General features: G+C 45.9%; 1 protein-coding gene across 1 annotated transcript in view; it reads left to right on the top strand.

The window, feature by feature from the left end:
* Positions 1–234: 234 nt before the first annotated feature.
* The window catches only part of LOC126546934 (glycosyltransferase 25 family member-like), a 113,427-nt gene continuing 86,963 nt past the window's right edge, over positions 235–26,698 (top strand). The window contains exons 1-4 of the mRNA XM_072288225.1: positions 235–243; positions 5,642–5,792; positions 7,314–7,438; positions 7,592–7,833. Coding sequence (XP_072144326.1) covers positions 235–243; positions 5,642–5,792; positions 7,314–7,438; positions 7,592–7,833 — 527 coding nt within the window. The remainder of the gene's footprint in view (positions 244–5,641; positions 5,793–7,313; positions 7,439–7,591; positions 7,834–26,698) is intronic.

Genomic DNA, 26,698 nt, shown 5'->3' with positions numbered 1-26,698 from the left:
CGCCATTCAGAACGAAAGCGAAACGCCTTTAAACCGCGTGCTGCACTGACAAACTGAACCAAAACATGGGTAACCGTGATCAACTTCGTCGCTTGCCAGTGTAAACATGATAGAGTGCTACAAACACCTAGATGACAAAAGAAAGCGTGACAAGAACAAATTTTCTGCCGAACGGCGGCAATTCATTGCTGCCGTTTCTCCCGCTCATGAGGCCTCGCGAGAATTATTAAAGCCATGTCGCCGGCAAGTTTTTGCAGGCATTTGAGCACCCCACCGCGCAATAATTGTTCGTCGACATGCCTTAATGTTTTGTCAGCCACACATATGCGACGGGCGTTGCTTATATTGTTCCGGAAACGTGAATCGGAGAAGCACGTGCAACGACGCAGAGAACTACAGCGGACGGCTGCCTCCTTTCCCGCGCGCACTTAGCAAGGCCGCCACCAGTGACGCGTCCGTCGGCGCGCAATACACGTGTAGTGAATTTACCCAGACTAGTATTCTATCTCTTTTTAGGCGTATATCCCGGCGATTGTTTTAGTGCAAACTATGCTTTTACTACTATTGCCTAAGCAGCATTGGCCAAGGACGCGGAAATACTTTTATGGTGCTCTCTTTGTTTCGTAGTTGGCCAGGTGGGCCAACTACGAACTTGTGGTGGGCCAACTACGAACTTGTTTGTCTGTGTTCATGCTTTCTGTAAGTGTCATTTGTTGATTCTTATAAATATCATAAATGAAGTGTCATGCCGCAGTTGGTCGGAGCGCCAAATATTTAAATGAAAACGTCCCTGGTTCGATACCGGTTTCGAGGTGTTGAGTGCTTCCCCCCGAACGTTTATATTTCGCTCTATCCAACTTCGCAGTGACATGATAATGATCATTTGTTGTTGCGATCGGCGCTATTTGGCCGGGGGAGCGGCGCAAAGGCATGGTCGCTGTAGAAGGCACTACTCTTTTTTTTAATTTTACATTATGCTTAGCATATCGTTTGTCTTTTTTATTTCTTTTTTTGCGAGCTCTCATTTCTGTTAGTCTATAGAGGACTAGTACTCACAACAAAATGGACAATGGAAGACGCAACAACACAAACATATCGCTTTTATTTTTTTACCCTGTTCCTGTGTTCCTGCGAGACCATCATAAACTATACCAACAAGGCGACAATGTCATAGTGAAGTTGAGTGTTTCTTGTAACGCGCCTATACAGCAGTGCGTAACAACTCGCAAGTCCGATCGAATAGGCTAATCGTAGCGAAGGCCATGCGTGCGATAATGTACAGGCATTGCAGCGAAGTTTGACAGACTCGTCGCTTCTTCTGACCTTCGTGTCTGGGCCACTAAGAAAATATGAGAGAGGATTCGCGGAATAAAATCGGCAAGTCGACAAGCAAAGCGGTGGAAATGTTCGCTCTCCTGCATACGAAGTACGTTCTTCGACTGCGCACTTGTCATCTGCAAAAGCTCCACGTGCGCAGAGCCAGCGGGAAAAACTAGAACTGTATGTTGTCGCAAGCTTCATATGGGTTTCGCGCAACACTTCCGAAGCTGCAAGTGTCTGTATACGTAACCACTATTTGTGAAATCTATATTTGCCCGCATTTACGGAAAGTTTTTTTTTTAGTACCACTGTATTGCTTTTCTGTTCGTTTTTTGAATTTTGTGAAATATTGTGAAGGAACTCCTGAAGGGAAGGATGAAATGTTTGCGTATTTTCTTTAATGAGCATTGTTTTGAGAAGGCTTGAAGTTCGGCGTTGTCAGTGCTGAATTCTCATAGCCTTTGCAGTGGAAAACAAGGGCGCTATAACGTAAAACTATTACAAACTTTTCTATTCCAACTCTGCAATCAGCCCGCCGCGGTTGGTCAAACATTTTTTGGACCACCGCCACTTCACCTGTCTGTCACGCGGCGTCACGAAAACCGCCATAGCTCCCCATCTGATATGACGTGTACACACTGATTACGCATGATTTGACCGAACAAAAGAAAAATAATTATTTCTGATTCGACGCCTTTCCGCCATTAGCTCTCGGCTATTGGTCAAAAGTTTTCGGGCTGCACCCACTTCACCTGCCTGACACGCGACGTCACAAAACCGCAAGAACTCACTGCGTTAAAGTGACGTGTACGCGTTAAAGATGCATTAATATGCCGAACAAAACTGAATTTTCTTCTGAATAGCCGCAGGCTGCCCCGTTCCGAAAGGAATAAAAGATGGCTGCCGCCGATCGCTCAGGCACTGGCTACTCGCACCTGCCGGAAAGCATGGGTTTATTTGCGTACAATAAAACCTTTTGCGTGGCCGCGTATCGTTATCGAGCACTTTCCGCACGCTTACGACCTCGCTCTGCCAACTCTTCTTTGATGAGGATCCGTCTTAGCTGCAATCTTAACCTTCCGTTGCATGCCGCCGCGATTTTCGACCAGCCACGTACCTCAAGCCAAGTAAGGGAAAGTGGACCAATCGTACACGCCGGCACCACCCTCTTCATCCGATTGTCGATTTTCAGTGCAATGTCTCGGCCCCATCGAATCCATCTCCACTTTAGCGTGCTCCTCGCCTCTTGTCAGCCAATTAGATAAGACAAGCCGTTCACTGTGGGCGATATGTTATTCGTTTTTCAAGCAAAGAAAAGTAACCTCCTATGAACGAGGACGGCGTTTGATTGGTCTGTTCAGACAACCTTGCGGGTGACCGCCTGATCCTTACGTCTGCGGTTACGCAAATTTGACGTCAGGAGATTGGAATAAAAACATATTGGAATTGTTTTACGTTATAGGGCCCCAAGAGCGAACAATGCACGAAAAATCTGCAACAATTGACGCTGAACGTTATCAGAGTTTGGCAGTCGTAGGGATGAACTTGATTCTTCGTCGGGACTTAGGCGAGCAGGGTTTATTTACATTATTTACATCTTAGACAAGACATACATCGACAGTCTAGCGTGACTCCGAAATGGAGCACGCAAGACGACGCATACAGCAAACAGCTTACGAGCACACAGCTCACGAGTACGTTTCTAGCACGACAACGAGCACACAGCTCACTAGTACATTTCTAGCCCGACAACGAGCACACTCTAGCAGCCGCCAATCGCTGCTTATAACCACTTGGTCCCCCCTTGATTCCAAGCGGACGGAAACGTTCGTCCAGTCATCGTTCGACGTCACCGTTCGACGTCACCGTTCGACGTCACCGTAGACCAGCCCTTTTTTAGAGGAGTATGAGGGCTGTCGGAGGAGGATGAGGACTCACATACACGTGCCGCACATACACACAGGTGTAATGGTCCGGAGCCGACGTCAGAGGGGCTTCGTAGAACTCTGAGCCGTTCCGGGTAGCACATTGTCTTGCGTCTTGGTCAGAACGCGGGAAGGAGCCGCTGTCGGCGTTTCCGCGGTTCCCACTCATAGCAGAACAGGGCGGCGTTGTCGTGTTGCGCACAAAGCCTGCTTCGTCGAACTCCTTCACTCGCAACGGCGACAAGGTTAGAGGTTGGCGGCGGCGTTCCAAGATGAAGTTACCACCGCTGGCGTAAATGGCTGGCAAACTTGCACTGCAGCTGGCCGTTCTTAACAACGTAAACAAACAAAACAACAATAGTGATATCCATTAGAGAGGAGACGCTTATAGCTGATGTTCTGTTTGAGGTTAAGAGAAAGATTAAGCCCATGGCCAACTCTGCTGCCGCCTATTGAAATACATGTAAAACACAGAAATGCGCACATGAGACAACCGCTGGACTAATATGAATAAAATGTGTTGTACTTGAGAGAGAAAGTTAAATTCTAGTGATTGTTTTAGGTCTTGGAATTTTTTACAAAGATTGCCGATTAATGGCAAGTTAAACAAAAAAGAAACAAGCACGAAGTCTCTCTGCACCACAAACAGATATCGCAGTTCTGTAAAGTGCATCCGTTAGGGCATCTAATGCGGCAAAATGTGGTCTATTAACTTACAGCCGAGATGAATCTGGTGCAGAGTTTACAAGGGTATTGCAAAAGTCTTACTCACATATTATTGGTATATTTTGGAGTGATGTATAAAACATCAATTTTGTCCGGTTTAGCTGTAATGTTAGGTACAGTTTACATAATTATGATATCATTTTTCTCGTTGCTGTTTTGCAGAGTTGTAAACCTGACAGTTCCTTTGTAAACCTGACAGTTGAGTTGGACAGGTCATGTCATACGTAGAGCAGATAACAGATTGGCAGTAACAGAACTAGTGCCAAGGGAAGGTGAACTCAGTCCGTGGCGGCGTAAAATTAGGTATAATATGATGAGATTAGGAAGTGTGCAGGCAGGAGATGGAGGCTGCTGACGCTAACTAGAAAAAAAGGGGTAATCTCGTATTTTCACTTTTTGAATGGTTTCGCAACGTAAGGCTGCTGCACTTTCGTATGTAACGCTCTCTCTGCTTTCTCCGTTTCGCTTGTTAGCGAAGTACAAACACGTGTGCTACGCTAGGACTACCGCGATATCTTTAAAATGATATTCTATATGCCAAAGTCCTTTAACCGCCTATTGTGTTCAGTGACTCTATATAGAAACTATCCTAGCTGTATTAGGGATTTCATCTTTGACAGGCCTCTTAATTCGTCCTCTCCCTCTTGTGCATCGTGGTGAACTGGCACAACTGGCTCAGAGCGGAGCGAGACATGCTCAACGCTCTCATCCGCAACCCATCAGGGCCCATACTGAGGATCTCCTGAAGCTGGGGGTGCATAACACCGCCGAGGAGATTGCCGAAGCCCAAGAAAGCGCGCAACTCACTCGCGTGAACACCACAGCGGCAGGTAAACGCATCCTCGAAGAGCTGGGTTACCACCCTGCGGGATTCCCGATGGTCAGTATCCCGATCCCTAGGTGCATTCGAGACACGTTCGTAGTGGCCCCTGTGCCCCGAAACGTCTATCCCGTCCACAACGAGGGCAGACGCAAGGCCAGAGCAGCAGCCATCCTCAAACAGATCAAGCAACACGACATTAGAGCAAGCTTCGTCGACGCTGCGGAGTACAGCGACGGGAGGACCTTTGCCGTCGTTGTGGTCGACTCCAGCGGCAAGATTTCCAATAGCGCCTCGATTCGCACTTCAGACCCTGGAGTCGCCGAGCAAGCCGCCATCGCCCTCGCCCTGCTAGACGGCCGTGGGTCCGAGGTCTATAGCGATTCTAAAACGGCAGTTAAGGCTTTTCAGAAGGGTTGCATCGCCAAGCAAGCTGCTCGTCTTCTTAGCGGCTCGAGTCCATATGCTGTCACACATCATTCAATTCACTGCTTTCCCGCTCACGTAGTGTCGGTTGAGAGTGCTCCCCCGAACCTCAATGAGTCTGCTCACGAGGCTGCGCGTGACCTCACCGACCGCGCTTCCTCTATAAGGAGCGCCGACTCCCCTCTCTCTACGGCCACAGGGACGCTCCCGCTACTCAAAACTAGATTACTAAATTTTTCTACATGTCTAGAAGGGTTTTTCCACCCCCTCACCCCAAGTTGAATAGGGCGCAAGCCGTTTCGCTTAGACTTTTACAGACCAGCACAGATCCGTGTCTGTCCATTCTCCACGAGGCTTACCCCGACATCGCGACGACGCCTGCCCGTCCTGCGGGCAGACCTCCACTCTAGCGCACATGCTCTAGGAGTGCCGGTCGACATACCCCAAGTTCATCAAGGAGGAGTGGGACTCGCTTCTCGGTAGCGCCGCTCTGGACAAGCAAATCCTGGCTGTCCGGCGTGCCCGCGACCGGGCCAGTGGGCTAGACCTTCCGGTCCTGACGTGGGACTACCCGGGTGCGCGACGAGTTCGCGTCCTCGCCGAACCTGCAATAAGGTTTCTTCACTCCCTCACTCACTCCTTTAGGTTACATATCCATTGGCCTAAGTGGTATATATATATATATATATATATATATATATATATATATATATATATATATATATATATATATATATATATATATATATATATATATACAGTAGAATCTCGATAAACGGAAATCGCTTAAACGGAATTGCCGCTTAAAGGGAACACTCGCCTGTAGTTTGGTTGGTTTTGTATTCACATCACGTAACAAAACTTTCGGTAATCGGAACTAAAATTTCCGCGTCACAGTGTAAACGGAACCGAAAATGAAACTTCTTGGCAGACCCATTGCCATGACCATCAGTTTTTTTCTGGTTCCGGCTGTTTCCTGTTTTTAGTCGTAAGCCTCACCTCGTTGGTAGTCAGCCGTGTTTGCGCAACGAATGAGCAGTTCTTGTGTTGTGTTAGCGCACTTCTTATTTTAGTCGTTCGTCAGTTCAAGTCGCCGAAGTTACAGGGCTTAGCCCCCGCCGCCTCGTTCGTGCCGTCCTGGTGCCATTCGTGCTTCATTGCCGCGTTGGCGTTTTCTAACATCGGCGGCTTGTAAGCGCTCGCAAAGTTGAGGCCTAGCCTCTGTTGTTTCAATGGCGGCACAGAAGCGTGCACACCATGCGCTTACGTTAGAAAAGAAGATGGACATTATTCTTGACTTCGAAAGTGGCTCTTACACGAAGTCGGCGCTCGCGACGAAGCACGGCGTCCCGAAAAGCAGCTTAACGAGGATCCTGCACGACAAGGAGAAGCTACGGCATGTCTTCGAAAGTTCGCGATTCGGGCCCCAGAGGAAGCGTCTGCGACAAGGCGACCACGAAATACTAGAGAAGTGTCTAGTGTTGTGGCTTAGGAGAGCCCGGAGCCAGAACATTCCCATCAGCGGACCACTAATCCGTGCCAAGGCAGAAGAGCTTGTCCTTCAACTCGGGGTAACAGACTTCTTGTGCAGTGAGGGCTGGCTGACAAGGTTTAAAGACAGAAACGGCCTCGTTTTTTGCACCATTGCATGAGAAGCCGCAGCAGCTGATGCGAGAGCGTGTCGCGACTGGCACGCAGGGCGGTGTCCGGAGATTATGCGTCAATTCAAGTAGGATGACGTCTACAACGTAGATGAAACCGCGCTTTTTTTAAGCTCCTGCCAACGAAATCGATGGCTTTCAAAGGTGAGAAATGCACAGGTGGCAAACTGAGCAAAGAGAGACTGACTGTTCTTGTAGGAGCGAACATGACGGGCAGCGACAAGTTGAAGCTGCTTGTGATCGGGAAATCGAAATACCCTCGCTGATTTAAGGGCATAACTAATATGCCCGTGGCTTACGAGTCAAACTCGAAAGCGTGGATGACGCAAGCCCTCTTCAACAAATGGCTGCACACCGAGGATGCGCGATTTTCGCGGCAGAGGAGGAAAGTACTTTTCCATGTTGATAACTGCCCTGGACATGGGACTGTAACAGGACTGAAGTCGATTCAGTTGCAGTTTCTCCCGGCCAACACCACGGCACTGTTGCAGCCCATGGATCAGGGAGTTATTCAAGCCCTGAAAACCCGCTTCCGCAAGGGTCTCCTGCAGAGGATGCTGGTGTGTATGAACCAGAATTAGGAGTACAAGGTGGACATTCTGGGCGCCATTCATCTTATTGCCGATGCCTGGAGGCAGCTGACTGCTAATACTATAGCAAATTGCTTTAGGCACGCGGGATTATTTTCGAGTGACCAGGCATCCGACTTGCAGGATTTGCCTGAATGTGACGGTGAAGATGTCCTTGAGAGGCAGGAGGTAGTAGAGCAGTGTGCTTTAAAGGAAATTCATCTGGACTTTGATGAGTGCGTGCACATCGATGGTGATGTTGTGACTTGCCCTGAAAACACGGTGGAGAGCATTGTTGCTGTGATAAAGAAGAAAGTGAGCCAGAAGAGGAATCTGAAGGGGCAGCTACCGTGGAGCCTACCACACTTCAAGGAGCAGAATCAGATGTGCAGTATCTCAACAATTTTTTTCTGAAGAAACCAGGATCTGAAATATTTGTCCGAAGCTTAAGTGCCATGGAAAAAGCAATCCTCAAGATGCAGTTCCAAGGACTCAAACAAAGCAAATTTGGTGCATTTTTAGTGCACAATGACTAATTGTTGCCAAATAAACTTTGTGAGTGCTGTACCAAAACCTCTTGCAGTTTTATTTCTTTCTGAAAAACTTATCAGGTACATTCACCTTCTAGTGCTTAGAGTTGCATAAAATGGTATTGAGAGTGCACGCATATAAATGTGCACTTTTGCACATCTCTCTCAGTAAACGAAACTCCTGTTAAATGGAACCAATTTTTTCGGTCCCTTGGAGTTCCGTTTATTGCGAGTCGACTATATATATATATATATATATATATATATATATATATATATATATATATGTGTGTGTGTGTGTGTATGTGTGTGTGTGTGTGTGTGTGTGTGTGTGTGTGTGTGTGTGTGTGTGTGTGTGTGTGTGTGTGTGTGTGTGTGTGTGGGTGTGTGTGTGTGTGTGGGTGTGTTCGGTGAGGAAATGAGAATGCCAAATCTCGCGGCAGACGGGAAGAGAGCTTCGCTTTAAAAGTGCTGCAATGCAGAGGCGAGCATAGATATATAGTGAGTGCACGGTATGCGTCCCGCTGGGTATGTGCATGCTGTCGGATCTGCGGAAGCTGTTCACGAAGACGAACACAGGGGACATTGTGATGCTCAGAAAAAGAGTGCGCAGATCCAACTCCGTCAGCAGTGTGAAATAGCTGACCGCTACCTGAAGAAGAAAAGGAAAGTGACAGACGGGCATCGGGTTCTCGTTTTGCTCATCGTCTTGAATTTCCCATCTCCTGCCTTCCCCGTGTTTTCCCTAGATTAAAAAAAGAACTTAAGGGTGCAACGTAAAGAGACCAAACATTTTAGCCTACTGCTGCGTCCCTTTTTCATACGCTAAGGAGTGTGAAGGCGAAAGCCTGCCCGCTCACAAGACATTCATTAAATTACTTTGACATTGTCATTCGGATGTGTTGTTAATTCCTATTACTTATTTTATCTCTACTTGTTTTTCTCTTTACTTGTTCTCTTTTTCGCTCGCCTAGACATTGACTGCCACTGGTTCTGCGTGGTTAATGGTACGTTAGAACGGTCGTGGCAAGTCTATGAAAACCGTTAAGACACATACGCAGGTTCACTGAATGATTTTTTTTTTTTTTTTTTTTTACGCTTTAATCGCCGAGAGTAGCTAGCTATATGGGCTTGTGTATATGGTGCCTTCTAGCGCAGGCAGAATGAGGGGGACACTTAAAGGCAAATTAGATAAACACACAGCGCTAACTTTAAACAACAGATTTATTTCCAGTTCTGGCAGGCCAGGCGTATTTATATTCGTCAGAACGTCATAAGACACGCGTATATTGCTCAGCAAAGAACAAAACTCGGAAAACCACCCGCAGATATTTTTGTGGTCACAGTGATTATATAGAAGGGTGTCCGTTCAACGGGAACATAGATAATCCAGTGCTTTTTTATTATTACTGATAGATAAATACTGTCGCATACGCTTGAATTTTTGGTGCCATAACGCCGGACGGTAAATTTTTCGACCCATGAACCATCTAAGCCTTTCGCCTTAATAACTGCGTATTCATAGGCAGGACTATAAGATGCGTAACAGGAACACGCATAGTCTAGCAGCTCCCGTCGACGGTAACGATAGCGTCAACCCGTTTACGCTACAGTAAAACGTTTAGGATGGAAGCGCGATCTTCTGTGCCTGCTTAGCTCGTTCTGGCGTTCCCCCTCGCTGGCCTGTAATGCTGGTGGGCTGGCGTGTATACGCGCATGGAGAAAACGCTTGTCCTGGCTTTAGCACTCGCTCGCTGTGGATTATAATCTGCAGCGTGCGAATCACATTGCCGCTAAGTAGAGCTGAGCGTGGCTGCAAAGCGCTCAGGTTCGACCGGGAAACAGTGCACGCTGCAATTATTGCCTTTTTTTCTTCCCCTACTTCGGTGCCGCGCTGCTGTGCAACTCAGGTAACCTCTGCTGAAAAGCAATATTCGTGGCGAAACATTGTTCGCGTCGCCGCTTGGCTTTCCTTTGTCACGTCTCGTTCGTTGTGGATCAACGGCCTAGTTTCTGAAGCGAGGGTTGGTGGATGGGTTTGACGTCCGGGCAGCGCAGCTCGTGGCAGCCTTCTACGCAGTGCTTCCACTGGGGGTGCCTCCTTGCATTCTACTCCATGAATGTGCCCACCCTCTGCTTATTTTCGCCTTCGCGTATGCAATACTGACGCGCCGCAGTAGGTTTGTCACCCGGCTCGTGTTGGAAGCCGGCGTCTCTTATAGAACGGAGACACGTGGCAACCACCGAGCTCTCGAACATTATTTGCGTGTTGTCTTACCGTAGCCTATTAGGTTGTAGCGCAAGCTCAACGACAGTGACACCAGAAAGGGACACCTGACACACACACAGCGGTAACAAAAAACGAAAAAATAAGACGTGCCGTGCCAACGAGCCCCTGTAGCTATTCTCATCGACTTACCGTACCTTTGTGCACGTTCGGTACTCCATTTCTAAAAAAGCATTGCAGGCTTGGAACTTATCCAGCGGCGCAACTGTGTGCCCTAAATTGTATTAAAGTGCTTCACATTGTTTGCCGTAGTAGTTCTTCCAAGTAATAGGGGAAAAAAGGCTACAATATGGACCAAACAGCACAATGTATACAAATATGCAGATTCATCGCACATGTTGGATTCTATATGGAGCGAATGGGATAATTAAACGCTCGAATGGGGTAATTAAATGCAATGCTTATAATTGCGCTTATTTTCATACTATGCAACGTATAATGTCATGTAATGTTTGTGTTTATGCACCACAAAGGTAGGAACTCTTACATTATGGTTTTTTTTTATTTATTGATGCACTATACTGTTCGCAGGTTATGCCGAAGCGCAACAACAAATCAGGCGCATGCAAAGTGCATGTGAGACGTCTACGCATCGATGTCACAAGGACGAAGGCGATGTGGGGTGTTTGACGAGGGTAGATTGGTGATGACAGGTGTGTGATCAGCACGACGAATCTAGCTGAATGTAAGGATTCTGTAGCTCTCGTATCCGAGTGACTCGCATGCATTCTCGAGAATTGGCCAAGAAAAGGCACGCACCCATGTGGCACATACACTGTGACTGAGTCTAGACTATCAGATAAAGAATGCCGTATGTGCCTGCGGTGTATTCTGCGTTTACTTAATTTACGGCGCTGGCGAAGCCAGCAATCGAACCAGAGACCTGTCGGTTCCGAAACTTGTGTTTTGCCTACAATGCCGCGGTGCTATCGGCGACCGCATTTGCCTTGTACGAGCTACTTCTGCGCGTGAAGCGCTCGTAGCGTTTACGTCGCAGAACGAAGGAGAAAAGTTGAGCACCACAAAGAAACGTTTGAATTGTTCTACCTGTTCTTTCGTAACATATTTGCATAATTTATGAAGACGCCGTATATCGTTTCTGTAAGTATGCTGCAGGAGGCTTACCGAGCTAGTGGACTGCGTTTGTGGAGATGCGACGATTATTTTCTGCTAAGTTCATTAGCAGTGTGATGGACAGGGGGAATTATCGTTCAGTGGAGATCGAAGAGGACCCAAGCGACAGGAAGCTCCAGGTAGAAGTCAGCCATTTCCGCTGCAAATGGGGGAATTTTCCATCAAAGTCTCTCTCTGCCGAGGAAGCAGCGGAAATCTGCTGGCAGTGTAGAAACAGCCTGTGTTTAACCTGGATTCAGGCGTTGAAAGTCTTTTGAAGCCGTCCTTTGAGGCTTTTTCCTCGTCCCCGTACGTTTCTTTCGAACAGCGAAAAGCATTCAAGGAATGAACGAATTGCGGACGCTGCGTTGGCGCGTCTCTTCGAAGCTGTCCGAGGGCCGCATTGCTTATCAGTGCAACATCGAAATAGACGCGTTGATATCGTACCGAAAATAAGTCGTGAGTGTATACGCTGGATGCGGCTGTTGCTCAGAACGGAATTCAGGTGTAAGACACTTTATCACGGACCTATAACCCAAGCCATACGTAGAAGAGACAGGAAATAATGCGCACGTTGATGACAACTTATATACAGGCCTTGCAAGGCAGCATGTTTTATTCCTTGGCTCCAGTGTGGCGTGGATATCTAGAATCGGAAGAGTTTACAAGTCGTCACGGGGGACATTTGGCAAGCACCTGCGCCAGAGGTCTTTTATGAACGTGTCGCCGCAGCTTTGAAAAGTTTATAAAGCGTCTCGCCAACTAAAATTGATTGATGGATTGATTGATTGATTGATTGATTGATTGATTGATTGATTGATTGATTGATTGATTGATTGATTGATTGATTGATTGATTGATTGATTGATTGATTGATTGATTGATTGATTGATTGATTCGAAATAAGCTCCCAAAGCAGCACAGGTGATGTGAGGGACACCGCCGCGGTGCGCTCCGCACTAGTTCTGACCACCTAGGGTTCTTTAACTTGCACCTAAATCTAAGCATACATGGCATTTTTGCATTTAGCCCCATCGTAATGCGGGCCACCGCGGCTGGGAGTCGACCCTGTGACCTCGTGCTTAGCAGCGGAACGCCATAGCCATTACGCCACCTCGGCAGGTAAAAGAGAGAGAGAGAGAGAAAGAGAAACAAAGGAAAGGCAGTGAGGTTGATTAGAAATAGTCTAGTTTGCAACCCTGCACGGGCTAAAATGGAAAGGGGATTTAAACAAATAAGAAGGGATAAATATGGGCATCTAAACGGAAATGAGCGCACGAAATTGAAGCGTCACTATCGCAGCCCACCTCGCAGAGACCGCAGAAACCCAACTGGAGCTCTGGCGCTCCCTTTAGCGCACCCGTTCATTGTCACCACTGTCCAAGGGCCTTTTGCTCTGACAGTCCGCTGCTGTCCGATGTCTCTAACGCGGTACACAGCACCTACCTCTCCGCACTATAACGTGAGCAGACGCCGATAGTGTCACAAGTATAGGGTTGTCGGCCCATATAATTATGAACGAGTACGACTTGGTAAACGCGATATCAAGCCACAGTCGGTAAAACAGCTTTTTCAAGCCTTGGTGAGAAAAAAAAAAAGATAGCAAGAAGTAGTCTGATCTGCTGAAAATAGTAGGGACGATTTTATGCTCAGTGACCGGCATTCCTTATTTCGTATTCCCTCCCCCCCCTTGTATGTGTTAATGTTTGTGCGTGCGACAACGTCCTTTTTATTCGTCTTCTTCATTTAAATTTATTTTTATAAGCAAATTTGTGTGTTCCCTATAAGTTGCACGGGTGCAACTGCAGGCGTAGTGCTTGTAACCTATAGAGTTGAATCCCACTCAACCATTCGTACCTGCGGGCTCAATCAACAACCATCTTGGTCGCGACCCAAACAGTAAATTAAGCGATGGTTTGGGTCTCCTTTTTCGGAATAAACATAACGCTTAACAGAGGCAGCAGCATCAGGCACCGCAAAAGCAGCCTTTGTTGTCTCACACGTGCATAATTCACTCGATCCTGTTCAACTGCGAAAAGATTTCGAAAAGCGCGCAATGACATTGAACTCAAATGTACCAGGAGGCATCCTAAAACAGGCAGACGTCACGAGTGTGAGCGAGTAGGGTAAAGTTACAATCGCGATGCGATGGCGTGCATCGATGTGCATTTTGCCATACATTTTATTGCGATAGCAATTACACACCCCAGGCGTGTTCGCGCCGTCACCGTAGCCGTGCTGTCCCGGGTGCGACGATGCATGCGCAGCCCGCGCGCAAGGCTGACGGTCACGTGATCGGGTGCCTCGATCACGTGACAGCGAAAGCTGGCGCCTTCATTCGTGCTGTCTTCCCGAGCGTCCAGTGTTGGAGGTTACATGATCTGTGGAGTTCCAGATCGATCCCCGGCGCAATGAAATGTTAGAGGGAGCGGCAACTCGGAACTTTCCCTTCTAGACAAGCACGCGTGCGCCTCGCTGTGATCGAGCGGACTCTGTTCGTGTGCTTCTTGGGACGCCTGACATCATGCTCGTTAAGCTTGTAATTGAATGCATACTGAAATTAAATACTGGTCATAAAAATGAATGCCTTACGTCGTGTAACATTCTAATATCTTGTTATCGTGGTCAGTGCTTCGCCATTCGGATGAAACTCCGACTTTTCTTTTCTTGGCTTATTCTTCTTCTTATTATTATTATTATTATTATTTGCAGTTTGTGGCACATTTGTAGCGCAGGGAAATGAACGGCCTTGCCCCTCTTGAACTGCGCCGAAGGTTGCATCGCGTGCAAATTCTTTTAAAAGCGAAGCTTCTCTTTTCGAGCCTCGCTGGGCTTCGTGACCGTGGAAGCTGCGGCCTGGCTCTTCTCTTGCCGAATAGGCCACCCAATCACAGCGCAGGACGCGCGCCGCTGGCTTCCTTGCAGCAGCACCAGATGGCGCTCGCATCCGCGCATCCGCGGCAGCGCTGGCGCCGGCCGTGCGGAGCAAAGAAATAGAAAGAAACAGAAAGCTCGGCTAATGAGGAAGCAAACGGTTCGCGGATAGAATGGATACGAATTGCGCTACCTACGTATGCGCATGCTGCCTCTGAAAAAATAATGCGTTCAAGGCGTCCGTCGTAGTCGCCAGTAGTCAGTAACTCCGCTTAACAAAAGGCTCGGTATAATTACTGTGCGCCCGCGCTTGTGAGAGTGCGCGTGCGTGCGTGCGTGTGCTTATGCACTCACACAAAGCTTCACTGTGTATAGATTCCAACTCGTTGGATCTGCTGCATCTTTAATGTAGTACACGACCGAACGAAACTGAAATTCGCTAGTTACGTGCAACGGAACAAGACAAAGCAGACTAAGTCGAAGCATGCAAAGACAATTGTAATGCCGAATTCAAGAACATTTCATTTTTCTTTTTTTTTTTTTCGCGAACGATAGCTGAGTGTAACGCACTTCCATGAGACGTAGCGGAGCTTTCGTCAGTCGATGCATTCATATCAGCTCTACAGTCGTATCTTTGATGTGGAATTCATAGAGCACATTTTGCCTCCTCAGGGCACATATTGATGTTTTCTTTGCAGCGACATTTCTATTGTTTTTTGTTTTGTTTCTTTTTTTACTGTTGATGATTGGAAGCGGTTGCGTAGCGCTGAAAATTGTGTAAACTTTGTCTCCGTTTTCTTTCTTTATTTATTATTATTATTATTATTATTATTATTATTATTATTATTATTATTATTATTATCATTATTATTATTTATTTATTTATTTGTTTTTCTTTGCTGTTTCATTCCAGTTCAGAGCTGGTCATTATATTTGATCCTTAAGTTTTGTTTAGACCAATCTATATTGTACACCGTCATATTATTGTTTATTTACCCGTCGTGGTTGCTCAGTGGCTATGTGTTGGGCTGCTGAGCACGAGGTCGCGGGATCGAATTCCGGCCACGGCGGTCGCATTTCGATGGGGGCGAAATGCGAAAAAACCCGTGTACATAGATTTAGGTGCATGTTAAAGAACCCCAGATGGTCGAAATTTCCGGAGTCCTCCACTACGGCGTGCCTCATAATCAGAAAGTGGTTTTGGCACGTAAAACCCCATAATTTAATTTTTTAATGTTTGTTTTCTCATCGTTCCATCCCCATTACGGAGTAATATATGGGCCCAGTGCTTTTGTAAGCTAACTTACCGCTTTGTGGAATGTACTTTTCCGTATATGCAAAGGACTGGAATATGCATGTGTATATATGCAGTATTTATGCAAATATTTTGTCATGGTGGTAATTCTTCCTTTCTTTTTTTTTCTTTTCCATTTTCTCGCGCTGTGAGGATCATACTTCGACAAGTGAATCTTTTATAGCACTGTGCGTAATCTACTTAGTACAGGGTGTTTCAGCGAACACATTGAATTTATCTTTTTTTGATTGTCCGTGTCGGGTAGCACAATTCTAGTCCATGAGCTGGTCTACTCGAAGAGGCGGACATTACTTGCACAACGAAAGTAAATGCATAATCGACTAATTAACAAACATTCACTAATTAAGTTTTAACTAATGACCTTATGGCACGCATAGATAAATAAATTAATTAATTTTGTATCATAGCATAGGGTTTCCTAAAAAATTGCCCCGGCGCCAGTTTTTTCCGGAGCTGCAAGCATTGCGGCTCAGCCAGCATGGGAATGATATTTAGTACATGGATTTGGCCTATAAGCTTCATCCTTGTGGCTTCAATGGCTTTGTGGCTTCGCAAATTGATCACACTCAAAGGCATGTTGCGCTATAAGTTCGAAAATTTGCAATGATTACACATGTGCACAGATAATAATTGACTTGCCGCGTTTGGAAAACTACGATTGCTCGGAAAATAGAAAATATAGAGCGTAATGAACGGCGCCGCAAGAACACCTGACGCCAGACGAACGAAGCTCAGAAAGATGCGCACACAACCCATCGTTCCTACGCCAGCTTAACGACCGCAGCCCCAGAGTTCTCTCTGCCAATTTCTGTAGGACACTCCCTTGTATGATGACGACACGGTGCACGAGACACATTACGCTTTTTTTTTTTTCTTTTTGTATCTCCCGAGTGAATAAATGAGCAAGCGGAGTACGCGGCCGGAGGAATCGCTGTCATGCGACGCAGCAGCGTAGAGAGATGATGCATATTTTTATCGGATATTTTCAAATGCGTCTCTGGGTTGGAGCCCCCAGTCCGGGCCCCCGCATGTGCCAGCAACCATATCTGCACGCGACAGCAGCCGTTGTTGATCAGCAGTGGTGGCGTCGGTGAGCCACTCCGCCCAGAAGGTTCGGGCAGGACAGCTTTCACGTGCAGAGCTCGACCTGTCTCATTTGCCTACCGAAACTTTTGTATTAACACGTGATTTTCATAGGAAACGTTCGCGCCTGTAAGTATAGCACCGGCTACTAATTTTCGCCTAAACTGAGCGCACAGCAACGAAGAGGAAGAGATGCATGACGATGCATATACCATGAGCTGGCAAATAAGCGTGGCTTCACAAATAAACATGACGCTCACGTAAAACCACATGAACTCAGGGCATAAATAAACGCTAACTCAGGTCACAAAGTTAGGTCGCATAAACAAAGAATGATATACAGGATAATTCACATTTTAAGAGAATGTTGCGCGCTGGCCTTTGTAATGTGCAGAAACTTGTCACCACATTCCTGGCCACTTTCTGTGTCAGCAGACAGAAACAAGCGAGCTGCGCAGGCAGGACGACGGCGTGTCTTGCCGCACTCGACGTGGAAAAAGGAGCAGTGAATTAAGAACCAAGAATAAAATGAAAACGAAAATGCAGCTGGTGGTGACGAGGCTGTTCCGAGTGCATGCACCTTTTCGTCTACTCGAGCACAGCCGGGCGCAGCAATCCACAGAAAATGCGTGCGGAGAATGCGCTATTCGTTTTATTGTTGTTGTTGTTGTTGGTGGTGGTGGTGGTGGTGGTGGTGGTGGTGTTCAGCTTCGAGAAATTCCTTCCGAAGGAGAATGTTGCCTCGCAATTGTCGATATATTTCTTAAGCTTTTAAGCCGACCTAATCGTGGCGCATTGAGGTATCCGAGTGCGGCTTCTTTTGTAGTGTTGTTGTAAACTGCACATCTGTGTAGATGTTTCATTGCGAAAATATGCTTTATTGTAACATACTGCAACTCCATATTGAATACATCACAATAATCCCCATTGAGTGCCTATGCTATATGCTACATTGAGTACCTATGCCTATGCTACATTTCTATATTGCTCGAGCGTTTCATAGCCACGTTCTGATTTTTACATGCGCTTGCTGACAGAATAAAGTCACCAGGAGTTGTGGTGTCTTTGAGACTCATAATAGGCCTGTTCATACAGGTTTTTTCCGTAGCGTATTGTCCAGTGTAAATGCAACGTCTCTGCCTATCACAATTGAGATCAAAACATTCTGCGGTTTTTTATGCCGAAACCACGATATGATTATATTATGATCGCGGCATGCCGCTCCTGATTAATTTCAACCACCGGGAGTTCTCTAACGAGGCGCCCAATGCGCGGTACACAGGCGTTACTGCACTTGGCCCTTGCCGGGATTCAATCCCGTGACCTCGTGCGTAGCAGCGCAATGCCAAAGCCACTACGTTACCACGGCGGGTGCCACAAATTCGATCGTGGGAGAAAACGAGGGCGCGCATGAAAGGGAGGACTTTTGCTTCGATCACATTCGCCTATTTCTGCAGGTGTTTTGACAGAGCACAGATTAGTAACATAAATTCTTGAATTAGCTACCAGTTACCCGAACACGGTGATAAAAAAAATGAAGGAAAAAACGTCGTACCCTAATGCAACGCCTAGCAGGTGCTTCAGACAGTTACTTCACGGTTGGATTCGCCTGGCTACAAGATGTTAAGAAAACGAAGAAGCCAGGAAGCTCTGCATTATGCCTACCAGCTTAGACGAAGTGACGGAGCATGCAGCACTTTTTGTGAGGCCAGTGCTGTGGGCGGGCTTCCCCCGTAGCGCTATCCACCATCCATCGCGCATTTTCTTCATTTGGGTTGGCCCTCTTCTACTTTTGCCCTCTCATCGCCCTGCCTTATAAGCCAGGCGCAGCTCTCTGGAAAGCCAACCCTAATTAGCAGAACGCCGGCAAAATTAATGCTTCCATTTGGTGGCGCAGCTCGGCCATATTTCCCGGAACATCCGGCATCTCCCTGAACGGTGAGCGCTCTCCACACTGTCTGCTTGAGGCAACTCTCTTGACGCTGCTCTCTCACGTATGCGACCTCCTTGACGACTCCACCCGTGGTACTCTCAGTTTGCCGACAAACTTGGTGTCTCTGACTCTTTGGCGCAGCCATTAATTACTTCTGCCCGCACTTGTGCCTTGATCATACTTCGGGGTTGATGAGTCGCGCCGCACGGAGCAGCACCGCGCGTTCGCCCGCTCTGTCTAGACAGATTAGTGTGGCGTCTGCAAAGGACTCTGCCTTATAGTGCGGCGTGCTCCACACTGCGCATGCATGCAGTGCAAAGCGGCGCTGCGTAAGCGACGCTGGCGCACCCTCGCGTGCATGCAGTCGCTAAATAGGTGCCCTAAATGTTTGGGGCTGCACAGAGCTTCGCGTAAGCCAGCTTTGGAGTACGCAAAAAGTGGAAGCAGGTTTCGCGCTCTTCGTCCGTGTCGTGCGCTTGCACCGCCCTTTAATTATAAGGTGAAAGCTGATAAATGAGTACGTGCCTTGGTTTAAATAAGAATTTCAGGTGCTCCTATATTGATAGCTGTATTGCGTTTAGTGCTGAGTGACTTCGTTTTCCATGATCGCCCACATGCAGGCAAAGCAGATTACGACACGCCAGCCGAACCTTTGCCCTATATGCGAACTCTCGAATTTGCGATCAATGTGTAAAAAAAATGCAGTAATTTTTCCTTTAACATTTGTCATTTGCATGGAGGCGAGAGAGTGCGAGAGCATAGGTCATCATTTCTCACGAACGTTACGAATTACTGAGAAATCAGGTCAAATTTGCTTCTAGGCGAGATATATTTCGCAGGCTGGCGGAGGCGTAAATGACACAGCGAAAAAGCATGAATTACCTCTAAAGAATAATAGTAACGGGGTGCACCTAGCCGTGCATTGTAAAAATTGCGCGTGCCAACCATCAACGCTGATGATTAAGATTCTGAACAGGAGTGCATATAAAACCTACCGTGATACCACGGAGTATACTATACAGTATAGCTCAGATCAGGATCGTGCGAGCCAGACGATGGTTATTTTGTGTCGCAATGAGTCGAAAATTTTGCGCCGCTTTATTTGAATGAAGTATAAAATGCACGTGAAAACGCGTATGCGAGACTTCAAAATAAAATTGGCGGAAGTAATTATTTATCTTGTGTGCATACGTTTCTAACTCGGTTCTCCTCATTCGGTTCTCCTCAATCATTTGAGAGCCGTCGCTTCGATGCGTGTCGCCATGTTTGCTGACACACAGCTTTTTTGGGCAGAATGAGACAAGTTTGGAGCGGCATACTACGTATGCATGCCCTCTCATGCGTATTCTCATTTGCCGCGAAAGCGACCGGAAGTGGTTTTGGGGCCCCACGACAGTCCGTTTTTGTATGTGCCACACAGCAATTTTTTTTCACGCCCTTCAAGGTGAGGGTGTCAGCCATGAGAGAAAAAAAAAAGGGGGGGATACCTAAATACCTTTAACGGTGCTCGGTTTGTCCTAACACTTTCACTGTTAAGGGTGTGAACATTTTACTGCGTGCGAAATTGACACTTCATTTTCACAGACATGACTTATCTCAACCAATAAGGCCAGTTGAGGTTGCGCAATCTGTATTACGCAATATAAACAAAGGCTGCCGCGAAACGAAGAAAAAATTTAAAGGATTCATTCCGCTGACATTTAAAAAGACATTAATATTCACAAGAGAAGAGGACACCGCAATATTATTTTGAGGTGATACGCGGAGGTCATGCAGTTATATACACGGGGTACGTGGTTCTATTAGGGTGTGCTAATAGTGATTTTTTAGACCGTATACGAATCGAATACGAATTTAACAGTGCCAGACGCTAAACGAAATGAATCGAATACCGAATAGTTTTCGAACAGTTTTCTAATAATGAACAGCCTTTATCACAATCAATATAAGACGATGTTCACCTCCCAGTATACTTAAAGTTTGCGAGTGTCAGTCATTACATAGTACATTATGAAGTGTTGTTTATTAAAAGCACAAATGTAGCATTAAGAGCAAACAAGCAGTTTCTTCGCATGCAAAGCGCTCTCCAGAGATTGAGAATGATTGCTGTATAGCCTGTAAAGCGTGGCTACCTAAGTGACGTAGCCTGCTCCAATACGCAACTTCTCATGTTTTACGTCTGTACTGTGCCCGCGGGTTTTAAAATTTACCGTCCTTTTGCCCCCATTTTAGGTTTAATTGAACGCAGTTGACGTATTGAAATATTCGAAAAATATTCGCATTTACGAATAGTGACTATTTAATTCGAAGACCGAATTGAATACGACACTACTCGATTTGTTATTCGAAAGCGTCGAATATTCGCACACCCCTATAGTCTATACAAAATTCTCTAAAATTGTGTAATTGTGCTTCTTGAGCTAAATTACTCGAAGCAGCGGACATTATACTTGCACGAGAAACCGAAACGAATCCTCGACTCATTGAAAATTACTGGATACATTTTTTTTAATTATTCATATTATGGCACTAATTGCAATGTACCAATTGTAGCCGGTGAGCTTACAAAGCTTATCTGCTGGGAGGATGGCGCGGGTCCGAGGACGGCGCGGGTTCTGAGATATGCGCCATCAAAGTTTTTTTTTTTTTTTTTAACAAACCATCATTTTATGTATTGATGCGCAAAAGTACCTGGAACGTCCATGTGTTTTGTCGCACACTTTGGGAATGGATATCTCGAAACTGATATCACCTTGAAAATCTTGTTCCACGTGGATACGCCTTACAAGCTCGCCAGCTACAATTCGCAAATCGCAACATGTGCCGTAAGCTAATTATCTGAAAAGTGAATAGCGAATTTTATTATAATTAGTTGACTACGCATTTTGATTTCTCGTGTAAGTAATGTCCGCCTCTTTCAGTCATCCAGCTCAACGACCAGTATTACGCTATATATGCCGCAGGCTATTTTAAAAATTGTCTGTAGTCTAAGAAAAAAAACACCCTTTATGTGGCTGGACTTTGGGACTGAATGCGCTTCACTTATCTGCCTCAAATTTTAGGTTATGTCTGTTTGACTTATTTATATGAGTTGACTGTAAGTCTGAGTGCATTATTATGCGATATTTTTCATACATGTGGCCTTTATTGTCTGCATATATATACGAAGAGGAGTGACTGGCACCAATTAAAGGCGCCATCATGTCCTAAACATCATACATTGACAAAATAAACGGTGCTTCACGTTAGGCTTTCAGATTTTAGTACCCAGTATACCTGCGAGTTCTTCTGCAAACATGCTGCGTCACAAATGGGTAGGAGGGGGCGGGGCATAGTGTTTCTTAAATCGCGGACGTTGTGCAGGATTGTATGTTATTGTACAGAGGACTGTTTCGAAACATTTCTTTTCAACATGATCAGTTTATTGAAGTTAGGCAGCCTTGAAGGCCTTGCAGAATTACTGATACGAATGTTTTGTCACGTTTTTTTTTTCTTTTATTTCATAGATGTCTACCCAGTTTTACGCTGTGAAGCGTCAATTCATACATCGAAAGTGCTGTAGTTAATAAATTGCATTAATCTTTCTTGCGGATAATTCAGAACCTCAGAAATGTAAGCAAAGACAAATCAGGCGGGTAAATTTCAACCTTTCTGCGTGCCCCACTCCTGAATACAGCAATATACAGCTACGCCAGCGTTCGTGTTAATCGGTGTAAAACAAAAGAAATAAAGTTATTTGATATGGTCAAAAAAAGAAAAAGAAAGAAACCTTAGGTACTTTGAAATTCTACATCAGAATGTAAACAATCATCGTCGCACGCGGGGCTAATTTCCTTTAGGCCTCCGGACATTGTATCAGAGATGGCGTTTTGGGAAAAAGCAATGCCTTCAAACGTGCGATGTCGAGGACGATGCCTGTGGTCTTGGAGATATGCAAACTGTGCGTCAGAGGGCCGTCCGTGCTGCCGCATGGAAAAGCGACAAGCGAAGACTATGTCGGGTGTGTGCGTGTTTCTTTTTTCTTTTTGTTTTTTTTTAGAAGGTCCAAATTTTTTAATACTTGACTGTGGCACATAGCACAATTCTAACCCGTGATCTAAATTACTCGATGATGCGGCCATTACTTCTGCGGGATATCAATATGCCTAATTGCATAATAACATAATTACCCTAACTTCTTATTTAATTATTTACGGCACATATTTAAATATACGAATTATAACCGGTTAGTTCGCAGGGCGTATCCACTTAATTGGAAACGAATCCTCAGGATTGCATCAGTTCCGAGGAATTGATTTTCAGAGTGTCCGAGGAAACGCATTGGTGTTCCACTTACTTTGGTTCTCCAATGCATAAAACAGCGTTTTCTCGAAAGAAGTAACTGGAACGTCAATGCAATTCATCGGACACTATGAAAATTAATGTCTCGAAGCTGGTGCAGTCCAGAGAATTCGTTCCCAAGTGGATACGTCTTGCGAGCTCACCGGCTATAACTCGTAGATTTAAATATGTGCCGTAATGTCATTGCTTTTAAGGTTAATCAGCGTAATTATGTTAGCTATTCAATTAGGCGTTTTGATTTATCGCAGAAGTAATCGCCGAGTCATCGAGTAATATAGATCAAGGGTTAGTTTTGTGCCATCTGCCACAGGCAACTTTTAAAACATTTGGACCTTCTAATAAAAAAACACCTGGTATATTTGTACATATACATTGTAGGCTCAGCCTCTACATCGCTCTGCCATGACACACGCAGCACAGAGGCTTCCCATGTACAAATGGTCGGCATCCTGCCTATCTCGGAGCGTTTTGCTTCGCCGCACTACTTGTTCCTGTTCTTCTGATTCGTTTTATTTCCTCGTGATTTCTCCCTCAGCCATATTTCTTTTCTCATGCACCCTGTCAGCGACAACGTTTTTGCACGTTTGTTCCTGTGCCATGTGCGCGTGTGTGCGTGCGTGTGTGTGCGTGCGTGTGTGTGCGTGCGTGTGTGCGTGTGTGTGTGCGTGTTTGTGTGTGTGCGTGTTTGTGTGTGTGCGTGTTTGTGTGTGTGCGTGTGTGTGCGCGTGTGTGCCTGTGTGAGTGCACGCGCACATTTCGGCTAGGATGTACGTTACGGTGCTTCGATGGTAATACAGCGCGGCAGGGTTGCTGCTTTTTTTTCATTCCTCTCCGTTGTCCGGCGCGTATAGAGGGACGCGAGCTACGACGTCCGGCGATTGCCGCAACGCGGCCGAGTGCTAAATTCTCATTGCTGTGCGCACGCACGCAAGCCCTGCGCCACCGGAAGCCCGGCATCGCGAAGTTGGCGACATAGAGCTGCCTCTACATTGGTTCGTGGCGTATCTCTCGATTTACCGCCCGTGCCGATGCGTGGCGCACTTCGAATCCCGGACAAGAGACCTCGTAAAGAAGGAGGCCTCCAATCTCCTTTCATCTCCTAGCTTGATTTTATTTTATTTTTTTATTTTTGCAATAACGTTGTGCCCTGGCGCTCTTTCGGCGCTTTTGAATTGGAAGTGCCTTTATCACTTTACGCGTCCGTTAGCATTCTTAAATTGCGATGTCGTTATTTTTCATAAGCCACCGTTTAATTGTACTTGTTCCAGTGATGAAGTTGAAGCTACTAACCTGCGACAAGTGTAACAGGGGCGCTATAACGTAAAGCTATTCCAAACTTCTCTATTCCAATTCTGCAATCAGCCCTCCGCGATTGGTCAAAACCTTTTATAGACTACACCCACCTCGCCTGTCTGTCACGCGACGTCACGAAAACCGCGATAGCTCACCATCTGATATGACGTGTACACACTGATTATGCGTGATTGGACCGAACAAAAGAAAATGAGTTATTTCTCATTCTACGCCGTTCCGCCATTAGCCCTGGGTTATCGGTCAAAAGATTTCCGGCTGCACCCACTTCACCTGCCTGCCACGCGACGTCACAAAACCTCGAAAACTCAGCGCGTCAAAGTGACGCTCACGCGTTAAAGATGGATTATTATGCCAAACAAAACTTAACTGTTTTCCTGAATAGCCGCTGGTTACCCTGCTCCGAAAGGAATAGAAGATGGCTGCCGCCGATCGCTCAGGCACTGGCTACTCGCACCTGCCGGAGAGCATGGGTTTATTTGCGTACAAGAAAACATTTTGCGTGGCCGTGTAACATTTTCGAGCACTTGCGGCACGTTTACGATCTCGCTCTGCCAACTCTTCCTTGCTGAGGATCTGTTTTAGCGGCATTATTCACCTTCCGTCGCATAGGCGGAACAACGGGGGGGGCTCCGGGGCCCGAGCCCCCTCCGGAGTTTCCTGGGGGGGGGGGGGGGGGGGGCTGAGCCCTCTCTGGGTGATGCCGAAGCCCCCTCACCACCCTCCCGCCCTCATACACACACCTAAAGTGCCATTACCAGAGCTTTGTCACCCACATCATTTGAGGTTTCTTTTGACTTGCCTGGACCTCTTCACTTGAAATTTTACTGGGGCTAATAAATAGCTTACTGCATCATTGTTGGCACGGATGTGCACAGCTTATCATTCATACTTTCCCTTATTTCTGCAAATCCTGACAATAGGAGGACAGGTGCATTAGAAGCACTAGCGGCGGCTGCCTCATCCGTATTTTCTCACTTCAACATTGTTTTAAATTTCTATTGTAAACAGCATGCACACACACAATATATTTACATATACACACAGGACAACTTTGATAATATTTTTGAAAGAGATCGGGGTAGCCAATTAAAAATTATTTCTAAAGGTATGGATAGCCTATGCCTAGCGAATGAATATGTTGCTGTATGTTCACCACGCTTCAAATTACTTTGCATGATGTTTTTACCGTGAAAAAACTTATAGACTTCAGTGACCCCTTCAGCAGTCTTTTATCCATGGTGTGTGAAATGCACGTGAATGTTGTGTTTCTCAGTATTGCTTCTCTTTCCAGTAAGCAATGCTAACAACTCATGAAAAAAAAAAAAAACACTTCTAATAATTTACAACATTTATTAGCTTGGAAACATCGTCAGTTGCATGCAAAAGTTATAAATATATACAGGGTGTCCCAATTAACTATCATGCACCAAGATTTAAAAAAAGAGCAATGCGTTACTCGAAGAAAACCTAGTGCATATTGTATACAGTACAGTGGAGTAGCTGCCAGTAATTTTTTCCGTTACTGAGATTTAATTAGGTTATTATCTAACTCGGGACGTACTATCCTAATTATCAAAGTGCCAATGAGGCATTTGAAGGCGCAGCCAAGGGAAATCTGATTGCGGTATTTTCAGCGACGTACTAGTTGCGTACTATTTTTTTTTTTCCGATTGATAAATAAACCCCACGAAATATGGAGAATACCAAGTGACTGCGCTCCCACCCGGATCATAAAGCAGTGCCCTCGAACAGGCTCCTTCTGAGTTAGCCAGAACAAAATGAAGGAAATAAACGAAAACATCGTGTTTGACATGGTGCCTTATCTGCCGCAACCTGGCCGAAGTAACAAGTCGCGTTTGGAGTTAGAAACAAGCTGTGACAGCTGTTGTCTTAGCGTAGATAAAGTGCACGGATGTTCTTTTTTTCTTTTTGCCACAAAACCTATCACCAAAAAAGCCAATTGACAACGTCAGTGTAAAGGGTTAAACGTGCGTTTTGTTTCGTGCCAGTAGCCATGTCTTTCTCTAATGAGCAGAAGGTAAACATGATCCTTGCCTTGGGATCTGCAAATGGCAACAAGAGGAAGGCCGCAAATATATATATATATATATATATATATATATATATATATATATATATATATATATATATATATATATATATATATATATATATATATATAATATATATATATATATCATTCATAAAAGCTTGGCGGTAGACCAAACGCATCGACTATCATCAGAAATTATGAAAACCTGAGACAAACCGGCAGCTTCAAGAAGCAGCGGTGGAAGACTCTATCTTTCAGTCCTAGCCTACGCATGGATGTTCTAGCATTTATGGCCTCAAATCCTCATGCTAGCGTGTGGGACGTGGCCGCCCATTCAAAGTACCAATTTCCAAGTCAGCAGTTAGGAGAATTCTAAATGACGGCCTTTCACCCGTACCTCCTTAAGCA

This window comes from Dermacentor andersoni, chromosome 1 (assembly GCF_023375885.2).
Source record: "Dermacentor andersoni chromosome 1, qqDerAnde1_hic_scaffold, whole genome shotgun sequence".
Taxonomy (NCBI): Eukaryota; Metazoa; Arthropoda; class Arachnida; order Ixodida; family Ixodidae; genus Dermacentor; species Dermacentor andersoni.
The sequence above is the reverse complement of the archived record's forward strand: the minus strand, read 5'-3'. Positions and strand labels throughout refer to the sequence as shown.